The sequence below is a fragment of the Mustela erminea genome, chromosome 14 (assembly GCF_009829155.1).
Source record: "Mustela erminea isolate mMusErm1 chromosome 14, mMusErm1.Pri, whole genome shotgun sequence".
Lineage (NCBI taxonomy): Eukaryota > Metazoa > Chordata > Mammalia > Carnivora > Mustelidae > Mustela > Mustela erminea.
The window spans coordinates 62,888,481-62,906,435 of NC_045627.1; the positions used below are offsets into that span (position 1 = coordinate 62,888,481).

The window sequence follows — 17,955 nt, forward strand, 5'->3', positions numbered from 1 at the left end:
ATATTTGCAAATGACATATCAGATAAAGGACTAGTGTCCAGAATCTATAAAGAACTTAGCAAACTCAACACCCAAAGAACAAATAATCCAATCAAGAAATGGGCAGAGGACATGAACAGACATTTCTGCAAAGAAGACATCCAGATGGCCAACAGACACATGAAAAAGTGCTCCATATTACTCAGCATCAGGGAAATACAAATCAAAACCACAATGAGATATCACCTCACACCAGTCAGAATGGCTAAAATCAACAAGTCAGGAAATGACAGATGCTGGCGAGGATGCGGAGAAAGGGGAACCCTCCTACACTGTTGGTGGGAATGCAAGCTGGTGCAGCCACTCTTGAAAACAGCATGGAGGTTCCTCAAAATGTTGAAAATAGAACTGCCCTATGACCCAGCAATTGCACTATTGGGTATTTACCCGAAAGATATAAACGTAGTGATCCAAAGGGGCACGTGCACCCGAATGTTTATAGCAGCAATGTCCACAATAGCCAAGCTATGGAAAGAACCTAGATGTCCATCAACAGATGAATGGATCAAGAAGATGTGGTATATATACACAATGGAATACTATGCAGCCATCAAAAGAAATGAAATCTTGCCATTTGCGAAAACATGGATGGAACTAGAGCGTATCATGCTTAGCAAAATAAGTCAAGCAGAGAAAGACAACTATCATATGATCTCCCTGATATGAGGACGTGGTGATGCAACATGGGGGCTTAAGTGGGTAGGAGAAGAATAAATGAAACAAGATGGGATTGGGAGGGAGACAAACCATAAGTGACTCTTAATCTCACGAAACAAACTGAGGGTTGCTGGGGGAAGGGGGTTTGGGAGAAGGGGGTGGGATTATGGACATTGGGGAGGGTATGTGCTTTGGTGAGTGCTGTGAAGTGTGTAAACCTGGTGATTCACAGACTGGTACCCCTGGGGATAAAAATATATGTTTATAAAAAATAAAAAAATTTAAAATTAAAAAAAAAAAAAAAGGATGCCTGGGTGGCTGTTTCGGCATCTGCCTTCAGCTCAGATCATGATCCCTGGGTCTTGGGATCAAGTACCACATCGGGCTCTCATCTCAGTAGAGTCTGTTTCTCCCTCTATGCATCCCCCTCTGCTCATGCTCTTTCTCACTTACTCTCTCTCTCTCTCTCTCAAGTAAATAAATTTTTAAAAAATCTTTAAAAAATAGCAACAACAAAAAAAAACACAACAATTAAGCACCACTACATACCTATTTGAATGGCCAAAATTTGTTAACACTGGTAGCACCAAAAGCTAGGTAGAATGTGGGGCAAGAGGAATGTTCATTCATTGCTGGCAGGAATGAAAAATAATATGGTCACTTTGGAAGAATTTGGTGATTTCTTACAAAACAAAACATATTCTTACTATATGATGCTGCAATTGTACTCCCTGTTATTTATGCAAAGGAGCTGAAATCTTATGTCCTCACTTTTGACTACACATGAATTTACAGGCAGCTATATTCATAATTGTCACAACTTGGAAGAATGAAAATGTCCTTCAGTAGATGAGCGGATAAATGAACTGTGGTACATCTACACAAAGGATTATTATTCAGCACTAAAAAGAAATGAGGTAACAAGCCATGAAAAGGTATGGAAGAACCTTAAATGTTTACCAGTAAGTGAAAGAAGCTAATCTGTAAAGGCTACATACTGTATAATTCCAACTATTTGACATTCCAGGAAAAACAAAATTAGGAACAGAGTGAAAGAGTAATGGTTGGCAAAGTTTAGGGACAGGAAGGAGGGATAAACAGATGGATCACAGAGGATTTTTAGGACAGTAAAAACACTTTTATAACACCATAGTGGGGATATATATCATTGTATATTTGTCCAAATCCACAGTATATTCACACTAAAGTGAACCATAATATAAACTACAGACTTAGGGTGATTATGATGCATTATTGTAGGTTCACGAATTAAAAAAATGTCTACCTTTCTTTCAAATTTTCTGTAAACCTAAAACTGTTCCTAAAAAGTGTTTTAAAAAATTAGAGAAACAAAGAGTGAAAATTTGGCCCTCTGAAAACCAAGAAGAGAAGCCTCAGAAGAAACCAGATCTGCTTATACTTGCTGATCCTGGACTATGGGCTTCCAGAACAGTGAGAAAATAAATTTTTGTTGTTTAGGAGAAAAAAAGACTCCCATATTAGAAAAAAAGAATGATCTCAAATTAATAACCTAAGCTTCTATCTTAAGAAAGCAGAAAAAAAAGAGAAAACTAAACCCAAACCAAGAAGGAACAAGACAATAAAAGTTAGAGTAGAAATTAATGATATTAAAAAGATAAGAGAAAATCAGTAAGAGCAAAAGTTGGTTCTTTGAAAAGATCAACACAACTGACATACTATCTAGACTGACCAAGAAACAAAAGAGAGAAGTCACAGACTACCAAAATTAGGAATGGAAGAAGAAACGACACCAAGGACCTCACAGTAATTAAAAAGATAAGGGACTACTATGAACAATTTTATGCCATTAATTTAGACAACTTACATAAAATGAAAAATTTTCAAGAAAGATACAAATTATTAAAACCAACCCAAAAAGAAACAGAAAATCTGTATAGGCTTATAACAACAGAAGACTTTGAGTTAATCATTAATAATATTTTCATGAAGAAAGCCCTGATCTCGATGGATTAATTGGTGAATTCTATCAAATATTTGAGGAAGAAATAATACCAATCCTTCATAAACTCTTCCAGAAAATGGAGGAAAAGGAAACACTTCTGAATTCATTTTATGAGGCCAATATTCCCCTGATACCAAAGTCAGACAAAGATATTATAAGAAAAGAAAATTAAGGATGAATGTTTCTCATAAATATAAATTCAAAAATTCCCAGCAAAATAGTTACAGATTGAATTCAGCAATATATAAGAAGTATTACAATACAATGGCCAAGGGGAATACACAAGACTGATTTAATATAAAAAACCCAACTAATGTAAAATATCATATTAATGTCTGACCTAAAACACAGTATCACCTCAACAGGTGCAAAAAAAGAGGCATTTGACAAAATCCAACACTCATTCCTGATAAATATTCTCAACAATATTTGAAATTTTTCAATCTGATAAATAGTAGCCTAGAAAAACCCACATATTTAATGATGAAATACTGAATGCTTAATGGTAAAACATCATACGTTGTAGTGAAATATTTAATGTTTTCTCCCCAAGACTATGAACAAGCAGGAATGTGTACTCTTGCACTTATCTTCAACATTTATGTTAGAGATTCTAGCCAGTGTAGTCAGACACGAAATAAATAAAAAATATCTAAATTGGATAGAAAGAAGTAAAACAGTCTTTATTCTCAGACAATATATCCTGTATATAGAAAACCTTAAACAACTCACACACATGGGATGAAAAAACACAAGATCTAAAAAACACATTCAGCTAGTCTGAAGGATAAAAGATCAATATATAAAATTAACTGTATTTCTAAATACCAGCAATGCACAATACGTAAATGAAATTAATAAAATAATTCCGTTCATAATTGCATGAAAAAGAAAAATTACTTAAGATTAAATTTCATCAAAAAAGTGCAAAACTTGTTCACTAAACTACAAAACATTGTTGAAATTAAAAGTTGAATAAATGGGGAGATAATCTATGTTCGTAGACAGGAAGACTTAATATTCTTAAGATGGCAATTCTCCCCCAAATGATCTATAGATTCAATGTTATCTCTATTAAAATTCCAGCAGGTTTTGTTGAGGAAATTAAATGCTGTGTGGAAATGCAAACACCTAGGATAGCCAAAACAATTTTAAAAAAGAACAAAGTTGGAGGATTTATATTTCCCAATTTCAAAACTCATTACAAAGCCATTATATGTAAGACAAGGTAGTGCTAGTCTAAGGACAGACGTACTGATCAGTGGCACAGAATTAGGAGTCCAGAGATAAATCCAGTTTTGGTTTACTTTGACAAAAGTGTTAAGAGAATACAATAGGGATATTGTATAGTCTTTTTTAATATTGTATAGTCTTTTAAATAGTGCTGAGACAACCTGGTATCCACATGCTAAGAGATGAATTTAAACTCAAACTTCATAACATATTCAAAATTAACTTGTAATGGATCTTATACCCAAATGTGAAAGCAAAAACTATAAAACTTTAACAGGAAAATATAGAAAATAATTGTTTGTGGTTTAGAATTAAGCAAGGAAATGATAATCCATAAAATGAAAAACTGATAAATTGAACTTTATCAAAATTTAAAACTTCTGTACTTCAAAAGATGCCATAAAGAAAGTGCAAAGAGAAGTTATAGACTGGAGAAAATCTTTGCAAATCATATATTTGACAAAGGACTAGTATCCAGAATATATTTAAAACTTTTATAACTCAATAAGGTAACTCACTTAAAAGGGCAGAAGATTTGAGTGGACATTTCACCAAAGAAGATATAAGAATGGCTGATAAGCACATGAAAAGACACACAACATCATTTGTCATTAAAGAAGTGCTAATTAAAGCCATATTAAGATGCTACTTCAAACTCACTATAATGGTTATAATCAGCAGACATTAAAGTGTTTCCAGAGATGTAGAAAAACTAGAATCCTTACACATTTCTAGTGAAAATGTAAAATGGTAGAGCTACCTAGGAAAATAGTTGGCAGTTGTTAAAAAATAAACAAACTTACCATATGAATTAGCAACTCTACTCCCCTCCTAGGTATCTTCCTAGGAGGAAAAAAAAAAGCAAATATCCACACAAAGACTTATATGTGAATGTTTACAGCAGTATTATTTATCAAAGCCCAAAAGTAGAAACAATCCAGATGTCCATCATCTGGTAAATGGAAAAGCAAAATGGGATATATAGCCATACGCTGGAATACTATTCAGCAATAAAAAGGAATGAGCTACTTTTATATGCTACAACATGGATAAACTTCAAAAACATGCTAGGTGAAAGAAGTCAGATGCAAGAGACTATTATATAATCCAATTAAAGAAAGTGTCCATAAAAGACAAACCTATAGATGGGAAACAGATTAAGATTTCCTGAGACTGGGCATGGTTACAGGGATTGACGGCAAATGCGTATGAGGGAACTTTTCGGAGTGATGGAAATGTTCTAAAATTGGACTTCCAAGATGTTTGTTTAAATATATAAATTTGACAACTGAATTGTGAAATGAAGAGGAAGAAAGGGAGAGAAAGAAGGTGAGAGAGGGGAAAAGGAGAAAGTGAGAGAGCAGGATAGGAGGGACTGAAGGCAGGGGTACATTAATTCATTGTCACAATAAGAATAGGGTCAAGTTGAATACTTCAATTTGAATTACTAAAGGGCAAAAATGTATGAGAGAACATAATGATGAACCGTTTTCAAATCTTATTTATTACCTATCTTCTCTACTAGAATGTAGGCAGGGTTATTTATCTGTTATTTACTCAGATATCTCTCAAAATATAAAAATATTTTATATCTCTACAAAATATTGTACCTTTGGTACAATACTAGGAAGTCAATAAGTATTTGTTGAATGAAAGTTGAAGGAAGTGAAGAAAACTAAGAAGTTTTAGTACCATTAAAAAACCTTCATAGGGTAATAAAATAGATTAGCTCCTTTTCTGTTAGAAGTCCCAAATGCATCACATTGCCTGATTTCAAGCTATATTACAAAGCTGTTATCACCAAGACAGCATGGTATTGACACAAAAACAGACACATAGAACAATGGAACAAAATAGAGACTACAGAAATGGACCCTCAACTCTATAGTCAATTAATCTTTGACAAATCAGGAAAAAATATCCAATGGATAAAAGACAGTCTCTTCAATAAGTGGTGCTGGGAAAATTGGACCGCTACATATAGAAGGATGAAACTGGACCACTCCCTTACACCATACACAAAGATAAACTCAAAATAGTTGAAAGACCTCAATGTGAGATAGGAATCCATCAAAATCCTAGAGGAGAAGATAGGGAGTTACCTCTTCAACATTGGCCACAGTAACTTCTTTCAAGACATGTCTCCAAAGGCAAGTGGGAAAAAAAAAAATGAACTTTTGGAACTTCATCAAGATAAAAAGTTTCTGCACAGCAAAGGAAACAGTCAACAAATCTAAGAGGCAGCTCACAGAATGGGAGAAAATATTTGCAAATCCCATTACAGATGAAGGGCTTGGATACAGATATCCAAGATCTATAAAGAACTTCTCAAACTCAACACTCAAAAAACTAATAACCCAGTCCCAAAATGGGCAGAAGACATGTACACTTCTTCATAAAAGACATACAAATGGTTAACAGACACACGAGAAAATGCTCAACATCACCAGCAATCAGGGAAATACAAATCAAAATCGCAATGCGATACCACCTGACACCAGTTAGAATGGCAAAAATTAACAAAACTGGAAAAAACAAATGTTGGCGAGGATGTGGAGGAAAGGGAACCCTCTTAAACTGTCGGTGGGAATGCAAGTTGGTACAGCCACTCTGGAAAACAGTATAGAGGTTCCTCAAGATGTTAAGAATAAACCTATTCTACGACCCAACAATTGCACTACTGGATATATACCCCAGAGATACAGATATAGTGGAAAGAAGGGGCATGTGCACCCCAATGTTCATAGCAGCAATGTCCACAATAGCCAAAATGTGGAAGGAGCTGAGATGCCCTTCAGCAGATGGATGGGTAAAGAAGATGTGATACATATACACAATGGAATATTATTTAGCCATCAGAAACAATGAATAGCCACCATTTGCATCGACATGGATGGAACTGGAGGTGATTATGTTAAGTGAAGTAAGTCAAGCAGAGAAAGACAATTATCATATGGTTTCACTCATGTGGAACATAAGCAATAGCATGAAGGACCACAGGGGAAGGGAGAGAAATCCAAAGGGGTAGAAATTAGAGATTGAACCATGAGAGACTATGGATCCTGAGAAACAATCTGGGGGTTTCAGAAGGAAGGAGGGTTGGGGGAGAGGGTAACAGGGTGATGGGTATTGAGGAGGGCATATGCTATGATGAGCACTGGATGTTATACTTAACAATGAATCATTGTACACTGTATCAAAAACTAATGATGGGGGCACCTGGGTGGCTGAGTGGGTTAAAGCCTCTGCCTTCAGCTTGGGTCATGATCCCAGGGACCTGGGATCAAGCCCCACATTGGGCTCTCTGCTCTGTGGGGAACCTGCTTCCTCCTCCTTCTCTCTGCCTGCCTCTCTGCCTACTTGTGATCTCTGTCTGTCAAATAAATAAATAAAATCTTAAAAAAAAAACTAATGATGTACTATACAGTGGTTAAGTGAACATAATAAAAAAATTTTTTTAGTTTTTTATAATAAAAAAATTTTCTTAAATGCTCCAAGTTCCTGACATAGATCTAGCATTTACTGCTGTCTTTACCAATTCTCTTTACCTTTTTCAATGTATTTCCTCACCTAGGAAGTGAGGAAATACTTAAAGGGCTCTTCATTTAGCACTTTAAGATCCAAATAGAAGAGTATTTGGACTTGCTATGTAAACTAAATACTATGTAAAAATAGGATGAAAAAATTGTTAACAATTACAAATAAACTCCTAAGGAGGTAACTCAAAGGTTTTTGTCACCAACTGGTACTGGTGGCAGAAAATATGCATGGTATGCCCTTTAAAATAGAAAAGACAAACACAGTATTTTTCTCTTTTTTTGGTAACAGCAGTACTGAGATAAAATTTATATCCATATAATTCACCAAATTAAGGTATTTAATTCAATGGTTTTAAGTATATTTACACAGTTGTGCAATCATCACCACAATAAATTTTAGAACATTTTTTTTCACCCCCAAAGAAACCTCAGACCCTTTAGCAGTTACCTCTCATCTCGGCCACCCCTATCTATAGGCAACCACTAGTCTACGGTCTCTTTAGATTAACCTATTTTGGACCTTTTATATAAATACGTGACTGGGTTTTTTCATTTAGCATAATCTTTTCAAGGTTCATCCATGTTGTAGTGTGTATCAGTGCTTCATTCCTTTTTTGTGGTCAAATAATATTCCATCATATGGCTATACCACATTTTATTTATCCATTTATCAGTTGATGGACATTTGGGTTGTTTCCACTTTCTGGATCATATGAATAATGCTACCACATATAAGTTTTTCTCTGAACATATGTTTTCATTTCTCTTAAATATACACCTAGGTTGGGGCGCCTGGGTGGCTCAGTGGTTTGGGCTGCTGCTTCGGCTCGGGTCATGATCTCAGGGTCCTGGGATCGAGCCCTGCATCGGGCTCCCTGCTCCGCAGGAAGTCTGCTTCCCTCTCTCTCTCTCTCTCTCTGCCTGCCTCTCTGCCTACTTGTGATCTCTGTCTGTCAAATAAATAAATAAAATCTTTAAAAAAATATATATATATATACACCTAGGAGTAGAATTACTAGGTCATTTGGAACTCTATATTTAACTTTTGAGGAACTGCCTGACTGTATTCCGAAGTGGCTACACTGTTTTACATTCCCACTGGCAGTGTATGGGGGTTCTGATTTCACCACATCCCTGCCAACAGTTGTTATCCCTTTTTATCATGGGCATCCTAGTGGATGTGAAATACTATCTTATTGTGGTTTTGATTTGCTTTTCCCTGATGGCTAAAGATGTTGAACATCTTTTCATGTGTTTTTTTGGCCTTTTATATTTTTCTTTGGAGAAATGTCTATTCAGATCTTTTGGCCAATAATATTCTTTCAACTGTTTCTTGCATTGTCCTTAATATGAAGTGAAACGACACAGCAAATGATACCACAGCTCCAAGTAGGTGTAGATTCACTAAATCTACTGTACTTCACTATTTGGTCTTTTTCTATTTAGAAGGTCAATTCAGTGGCCAAATATTTGGAGTGTTTTCTGGGCTAGTACTCTGTAGATAGTCTAACTAAAGCTATACTCCAGAACAACTTATTTTTTATCTTGTCAATTCAGAGGAAATAACATCCTTACTCACCATTTCCCAGTTCCCAAGAAATGTTGTACTTTTTGCTGGCGCTGTACTTCAACAGACTCAGGGCACTAGAACTGTTCCAGGAGTTATTAGGATTACGACGCAGTGCATTTAGAGCGAATATCAGGTGGAGTCCAGAGCAATCAGCAAAGTTGTAAAGTTTGTCTAGAGACCTGGCTGGGAAGAAGCAGGAAAAGAGTTGTAACTTTAAAATCAACATTCCAACAAAAGGAAAATATTAGCTACTATAAAAACCCTTTCTATGAGCTTTTTGCTAATTAATTCCTGATAAGAATTATGCAGAGAGGCTTCAAAAGGATTATGTTACCTCTTGGTTCAGGGTATATTTTGAAGCGATTTTAGAAAGCAGCACACAGAATTCTAGAAACAGGTTGCAAATTAGCAACCAAGTCTAGTCCATAGTATGTTTTATTTGTTAACAACAACAATAACAAAATGGAATTGTTAACATTTAAAAATGGAAGGTATCACAAAGTAGCTCGATTTCTAGCTTCTCTTGAAAAATAAGACAATCTGAAACTGCTGGGTCTGTATTCCTTTGTGAAATGATAGGAATAGTGTTGGGAGGCAAGGCCAAGGGAAATGACTCACAGGTAAGTCTTGAATATAGCTCAGCCTAGCTGCACTTCAAAAAAAGTTTACTCAATTCCACATTTCTAATATTTTTGAGAATGGAAACACCATTAGTGTAAATATATTCATTGTCTTTTTGATCCCTAATACCATCAACTCTACTCACCATGTGTCCCATACCCTTCCCATTCCTTCATATCTATTGTCGCCATTCTGGTTCTGGCTCTCATTTCCACTTGCATGAATTATCGCAACAATATCTGTGCTTGCCTGTCTAGATTCATCTTCCTTCCAATCTCTTTCATCAGTTTCACTCACCTGTGAAAACCTTAGTGGATTTTTAAGACTTTCCTTCCTTAGTTCAAGGACTCTACAACTCAATCATAATTTTCCCCCAACTTCAAGCCTCTCTATTGTTGTCTATGAGTTCTCTGTCGGTATCACCCAGTTCTATTACAGAATCCCTTGCTCCACTAGCGTTTGCTCTAATTATTCTCCTCATTTGGCATGCCCTTTCCCTCTTTTAAACATATCCAGATCTTACTTGTCCTTTTAGACAGTGTTTTACAAGGTATGAATGATACAATTTTAAGTGCTATGTAGACTGAAAAAACAGTTTAGGCTAATAATTATGTATAGGGGTTCGCATTACCGTAGTATTCATTATCCAAGTCCTTAGAGCAGGGTTCCTCAAATGGGGTTCTGTGGAACACTAGGGGGTTCTACAAAAAATGATAGAGTGATCAAGATGCCTTATTAACAATTGTTGTAAGTGTTTCAGTCTTGGAAAGCAGAAGCACGATCACTTGGTTGAGTCCATTATCAGTTTTTTTTTTTTTTTTCCATTATCAGTTTTTGATGTGGGGTAAAGGGAGGCTGCCATTTTTTTCTTCTTACATATATGAGAAAATATTTTTTAAGAAGCACCAAAGGGGGGACGTCTGGGTGGCTCAGTTGGTTAAGCGGCTGCCTTCGGCTTAGGTCATGATCCTAGCGTCCTGGGATCGAGTCCCATATCGGGCTCCTTGCTCGGCAGGGAGCCTGCTTCTCCCTCTGCCTTTGCCTACCACTCTGTCTGCCTGTGCTCCTGCTCTCTCTCTCTCTAACAAATAAATAAATAAAATCTTTAAAAAAAAAAAAAAAAAAAAAAAAGAAGCACCAAAGGGGCACCTGGGTGGCTCAGTGAGTTAAAGCCTCTGCCTTCGGCTCAGGTCATGATCCCAGGGTCCTGGGATCGAGCCCTGCATCGGGCTCTCTGCATCTTTAAAAAAAAAAAAAAAAGAAGCACCAAGAACAAGGACAGAAGTTCTCTCATTTCAGCTGAAAATAAAAATCCATGGGAACTTATCTCATATTCAACCCAGAGTCTAGTAACTGTGCAATAGCAAAAGGCATAGGTTTCACATTAAAGAAATAAACTTATTTTTAGCTCCAAAGTAGAAATTAAAATTAAAATGTGTTTATAAGCCTATTAAAGTGGGAAATTGGAGGGGGAGAAGAACCATGAAAGACTGTGGATTCTGAGGAACTAACTGAGGGTTTTGGAGGTCAGGGTAGTGGGAGGTTGGGTGAGCCTGGTGGTGGGTATTGTGGAGGACACGTATTGCATGGAGCACTGGGTGTGGTGCATAAACAATGAATTCTGGAACACTGAAAAGAAATTTAAAAAATAAATAAAAATGTTTTTAAAAAGCCTATTAAAGAGATCATGAAACCAATACATGTGTATATTAATTTTACAATTATCTTGCATGAGCTTGACCAAGACACTCATTAAGAAAATAGCTTCTTTCAAAGTCTTATATAAAATTGTGTCTCAGGCTATAAATTTATTCATATTGCTTTGACATAAAGTTTTATTAACTCTACTACTCAACATTGTTAATTTATTTTCACATTGAGAACAACATTAATTATATTCATAAACTTTTAGCAAGTCTAACAAGTCTGCCTTTAGAAAAATTATATCCCATTTTGGCTTAAACCAGTTATTTAATAAAAACATATTATGTTTGCCTGTAAGTTTTCAAATTCATGAAAAGGAAAGAAAGGGACTAATTTCAATAAAGAAAGTTAATGACTTGTTTTTTCTTTTTCCTTTTAAGAAAGGTTGTCTAAGAAGTTATTGTTAATTTTGTCTTAAATCTGGATCTGATTTTATTTTTTTAAGGTCAGCTTTATTGGGGTAAAATTTACATAGAGTAAAATTCACTCTTTTTTTCCCCTCCTTAATGTCCATCACCCAGTTACTCCATCCCCCCACCTCCACCCCTCCAGCAACTCTGTTTGTTTCTATGATTAAGAATCTTTTATGGTTTGTCTGCCTCTCTGATTTCATCTTGTTTTATCGTTTAATCTCTTCCTCTATGATCTTCTGTTTTGTTTCTTAAGTTCCCAAATGAGTGAGATCATATGGTAATTGTCTTTCTCTAGCTGACTTATTTTGCTTAGCATAATACCCTCTAGTTCCAACCACATCATTGTAAATTGTAAGATTTCATTCTTTTTTATGGCCACTATTCCATTGTACATATATACCACATATTCTTTATTGATTCATCTGTCAATGGACATCTCAGCTCATTCCATAGTTTGGCTATTGTGGGCATGGCTGCTTTAAACATTGGGATGCCGGTACCCCTTCAAATCACTACATATGTAGGTAAATGGAGTAAGAATTCTTTGGGGTAAATACCCAGTAGTGCAATTGCTGGGTCATAGGGTAGCTCTATTTTCAACTTTTTGAGACACCTCCATACTATTTTCCAGAGTGGCTGCACCAGCTTGCACTCCCAACAAGAGCATAAGAGGGTTCCCCTTTCTCTGCATCCTTGCCAACATCTGTCATTTCCTGACTTGTTAATTGTAGCCATTCTGACTGGTGTGAGGTGGTAGCTCACTGTGATTTTGATTTGTATTTCCTTGATGCCGAGTGATGTAGAGCTTTTTTTAATGTGTCTGTTGGCTATTTGTGTTTCTTTGCAGAAATGTCTGTTCATGTCTTTGGCCCATTTTTTTTAATCTTTCTTTGTAACTTTAAAAAAAATTAACATATAATGTATTATTTGCCCCAGGGGTACAGGTCTGTGAATCATCAGGCTTACACATTTCACAGCACATACCCTCCCCAATGCCCATAACGTAGCACCCTATCCCTACCTCCCCTCCCTCCAGCAATCCTCAGTTTGTTTCCTGAGATTAAGAGTCTCTTATGGTTTGTCTCCCTCCCGATCCCATCTTGTTTCATTTTCTCCCTCCCTAGCCTTCATGACTTGCCACTCTGCCTCTCAAATTCCTTATATTAGGGAGATCATATGATAATTGTCTTTCTCTGATTGACTTATTTCGCTCAGCATAATAACTTCTTGTTCCACCCACGTAATTGCAAATGGTAAGATTTCAGGTTTTTTGATGGCTTCATAATATTCCATTGTATATATATACCACTTCTTCTTTATCCATTCATCTATTGATGGACATCTAGGTTCCTTCCATAATTGGGCTATTGTGGACATTGCTGCTGTAAACATTCAGGTGCCTGTGCCCCTTTGAACTACTACATTTGTATCTTTAGGGTAAATACCCAGTACTGTGATTGCTGGGTCATAGGATAGCTCTATTTTCAACTTTCTGAGGAACCTCCATGCTGTTTTCCAGAGTGGCTGCATCAGCTTGCATTCCCACCAACAGTGTAGGAGGGTTCCCCTTTCTGCACAACCTTGCCAACATCTGTCATTTCTGACTTGTTAATTTTAGCCATTTTGACTGGTGTGAGATGGTATCTCACTGTGGTTTTGATTTGTATTTCCCTGATGGCTGGTGATGTTGAGCACTTTTTCATGTGTCTGTTGGGCATTTGGATGTCTTCTTTGCAGAAATGTCTATTTATGTTTTCTGCCCATTTTTTGATTGGATTATTTGTTATTTGAGTGTTGAGTTTGAGAAGTTCTTTATAGATCTTGAATATCAGCCCTTTATCTGTAATGTCATTTGCAAATATCTTCTCCCATTCTGTGAGCTGCCTCTTAGTTTTGTTGACTATTTCCTTTGCTGTGAAAAACATTTTTATCTTGGTGAAATCCCAATAGTTCATTTTTTGCTTTTGTTTCCCTTGCCATTGGAGACAGGTCTAGCACAAAGTTGCTGCAGCCAAAGCTAAAGAGGTTGCGGCCTGTGTTCTTCTCTAGGATTTTGATGGATTCCTGTCTCACATTTAGATCTTTCAACCATTTTGAGTCTATTTTTGTGTATGGTGTAAGGAAATGGTCCAGTTTCATTCTTCTGCATGTAGCTGTCCAATTTTCCCAACACCATTTGTTGAAGAAACTCTCTTTTTTCCACTGGATATTTTTTCCTGCTTTGTCAAAGATTAGTTGACCATAGAGTTGTCCATTTCTGAGTTCTCTATTCTGTCCCATTGATCTATGTGTCTGTTTTTGTGCCAAAACCATACTGTCTTGATGATAACAGCTTTGTAATAGAGCTTGAAATCCAGAATTGTGCTGCCACCAGCTCTGGTTTTCATTTTCAACATGACTTTGGCTATTTGGGGTCTTTTCCGGTTCCATACAAATTTTAGGATTATTTGTTCCAGATCTGTGAAAAAAATTGATGGTATTTTGATAGCGATTGCTTTAAATGTATAGATTACTATAGGTAGCATAGACATTGCAACAGTATTTGTTCTTCCAAACCATGAGCATGAAACATTTTCCATTTCTTTTTGTCTGGATTTCTTTCATGAGTGTTCTATAGTTTCCTGGGTACAGATCCCCTGCCTCTTTGGTTAGGTTTATTCCTAGGTATCTTATGGTTTTGGATGCAATTGTAAGTGGGATTGACTCTTTAATTTCCCTTTCTTCTATCTCATTGTTAAAGTATAGAAATGCATCTGATTTCTGCGCATTGATTTTTATATCTTGACTTTACTGAATTTCTTTTGGGTTTTCCCCATAAAGTATCATGTCATCTGCAAAGAGTGAGAGTTTGACTTCTTTGCAGATTCATATGCTTTTTAACTTATTTTTGTTGTCTGATGGCTGAGGCTAGGACTTCTAGCACAATGTTGAACAGCAGTGGTGATAGTGGACATGGCTGCTATGTTCCTGACCTTAAGGAAAAGGCCTCAGTTTTAGTTTTAAATAGAGAGGGAAAAAAAAACAACACTATCTTTGTACTTACCACATATCACATATCATACTCAGTAGCACTGCATACTCAATAGTATGATAGAAATTTGTGGTAAGACTTTTAGCCCTACTTGGGTAAGGTATAAAAAAAATCAAGTATTAAATCTTAAAAAGGAAAAACGAAAGTATCTTCTATCTATACCACTGACATACATTGGAGTTGGTATCCTTTGTGGGAAAGGGGAACATACAAAAGAATAGGCTAAGAAGTTGGCTAAACAGATTCTGAGGAAACTATCACTGCCTGTTTAAATGACATTGGCAATTATTATTGGATAACAATATCTACAACTAAATGATCTCTTTAACATATTATGAGATTTAGATATTTAATCCAGAGGTTCCCTGAAACTTGAGAGTTATTTCAAGTGTTCCTCTGGTATAAAAAGTTTAAGAGAAAGCACTCCTAGAATTAAAGAATGCATAGGAAAACAAATCACCTGAACACCAAAATATTCACTCTTGAACTGAGAATTGACTTAAATATTCTTTTCACTTGGCAAAATCCTCACTAAACAAGTCAATTATGTTTTTAATTTCTCCAATATAATGCAAACCCATTATGAATCTATTGGAAAGCCAAGCTACAAGTCTGAGCTAAAGAGCCAGGATTTCATGAAATCAATAAAAATAGCACCTGATAACTGCTCAAATCACATACAAATCCACTAATAAATAAGGATCTAGAAAAATTAGATCAGCTAGCTGAACAAGAGAAAACTCACAGGGATAAAGACAGATTGCTCAAAAATAATTTTGAATATTAAAAGATAAAGAGAGGTCTATTTTGAAGTCCTTTAATATTTATGCTCATGCCACAAAAGTTAAATTATTTTCTCAGAAAAATACTCAATATTCAATTAAATAATGTTCTATTCATTGAGATTGTTCATAGTTGCAATAAGAGTTTATAATTTGTTACACTTATTTTCATAATTTTAGTGTCATTTAGAAATCATACTTTTGCAACAAAATTGAATATGAATGACTAATATTCTTTTTAGGTAGACTGATTCCCTTAAGTGGCCTTTATCTACAATTAATTACCTTTATATGATGAGAATTTCCTGTGTAGTTTTCATGTATATTAGAAAAACAAACACACACACACACACAGAAAAAAGAAAAACAGATAATATATACATATATATCAAACACAAAAGCATATCAAACCAATGATTTCATGGAGCTTATGGTTTAAGACAAGGCAAAGGGATTTATACCCCCAAAAGATGTTAATACAGAAAAAAGTATGGGGAAATAAAAATATAGATGGTTTGTTAACATGACAAAAATTGAGAACTAGAGCACTCAAAGTTTGGGAAATACCCCCTTAAGGATAAGTTTGAGTCCCGCCTCCTTATGAAGCCATTCCTGAACACATCAGTCTCCCTACAGTGACCACGACTTTCTCTAAACACAGGTTCTATAACATATGTAGCATGTGGGTGTCTTGTGGCATCTATGGCATTATCTTATTTTGGGATTTACCTCTTGATTTAGTCACTTTTCCAGAGTGAATGGCTTGTTTTCTGTTAACCTGCTAAATTCCTTAAGGATTGTTCTGTAATTCATTATAATGTAATGTTCTGTAATGCTTCATAGTATCTGAGAACAATTTCCTGCCTTAAATGCTAAAGTATTCTCACAACCCAAATCTTTTTTGTTGCACATAAGTGGTCTAGTAAGAAATTGAAAGGACCCAAAGAAAGATTTGTGTAGTAATTATTATTGCTAGCTCACATATGTACTCTAAAGTTTATTAGAAGATTATATATATAAAAAATATGATATACATTTGAATATAGAGCACTTAGTAGATACTCAACAAATGTAATCTTCCTAGTCGGGTCCATCCAAGCAGATACTTAAATATGACTTTGTACTCTCTCCACCAGAGGGTGCCAATGCCTCTATGTCCTCTGGACATGTTCCCTGGCATCTCATATGAATAGATCTCTAAGCAGCCTTGTCACAAAGGCAGCTGACAATGAGCTGGGGCTTAAGATGAAAAGGAGAATAGGTTTGGGAGTCACCTATATAGTGCTGACAGCTCTCAAGAGCTATGAAAGCTCTTGAGGTTTCTGAAGAACAAAATGATTGAGGATGAAATCTTAAATGTATACATAAGAAGGTCAGAAAAAAAGGCAGAGAAGAAGGACACAGAAATGTCATCTGAAGGAACCCCAAAGAAGATAGTTTCAAGGATGTGCTAGTCAATAACATTACATGTTAGTGAGAAATTGAGAAGCAAATGGACTGAGAAAAAAAGTCATCACAGTTAATCAAACAGTGAGGTTAGAAACAAAATTTAGGTTGGGGTATAGACTTAAAGAATGAGTGATACAGAACAAGGAATAGACTCTGGACCTTCACCTTATTTGTTGAAGTTCTGTGGCAGTAACAGGAAGAAAAAAAAAACCCACAAACGTTACTAAAGAAGTACCAACAATATTTTTAAGAAAAAAAAAAATCAACATCAAGACCTTGCTTTGTCAAAAAGCCATTTCTTCAATAAGGGTAACCTCAGCTTTATATTATAAACACATAAGATCAATCAATTCACACTAAGATAAGCATGATGTCCATTTTCCTTAGTTTCCTCAAAACTTAGTACTTTAAAAGCAAAGTAAATAAAAACAAAGTTGATAAACTGCAAGCCAACAAACACACAAAAATAAGATTCTTATTAAAATCTAAGCAACTGGTGGCTGAAATTGCTAGTAGGATTCCTTTATTTGATAAAGATTGACTAAACACCAAGTATATCATACACTTGAAGGTTATAGCAATGAACCAAACAGAAAACAGGTCCTACCCTTGTGAAGTTTATGTTTAGTGTAGTTGTCATGAGGTACAAAGGCAGAAATAAAGCAGGGGGAGGGAATTGTAGAATCAATGGAAGAGGCACGCTATTCTAAAAAAGTCTCACTGATAAGGTAACATTTAAGCAAAGACCCTATGGTAGTATGAGAGTGAATCAAATGGTCTTAAAGGCAAAGGTCCAAGACAGGTATGCGACTGATGAATGTGAAGAACAACAAAGAGCCCAGCGTGGCTGCATTCAGAATGAATGACAGGGAAAACAGTAGGAGATAAGGTCAGAGCAGTAGGACTTTCTTTCTTTCTTTCTTTCTTTTTTAA

General features: G+C 35.7%; 1 protein-coding gene across 1 annotated transcript in view; it reads right to left on the reverse strand.

Annotated features, from left to right (window-relative positions):
• Window positions 1–17,955, reverse strand: part of HPSE2 (heparanase 2 (inactive)) — a 660,133-nt gene that overhangs the window by 247,016 nt on the left and 395,162 nt on the right. The window contains exon 4 of the mRNA XM_032313019.1: window positions 9,032–9,205. Within this exon, the coding sequence (XP_032168910.1) occupies window positions 9,032–9,205 (174 nt within the window). The remainder of the gene's footprint in view (window positions 1–9,031; window positions 9,206–17,955) is intronic.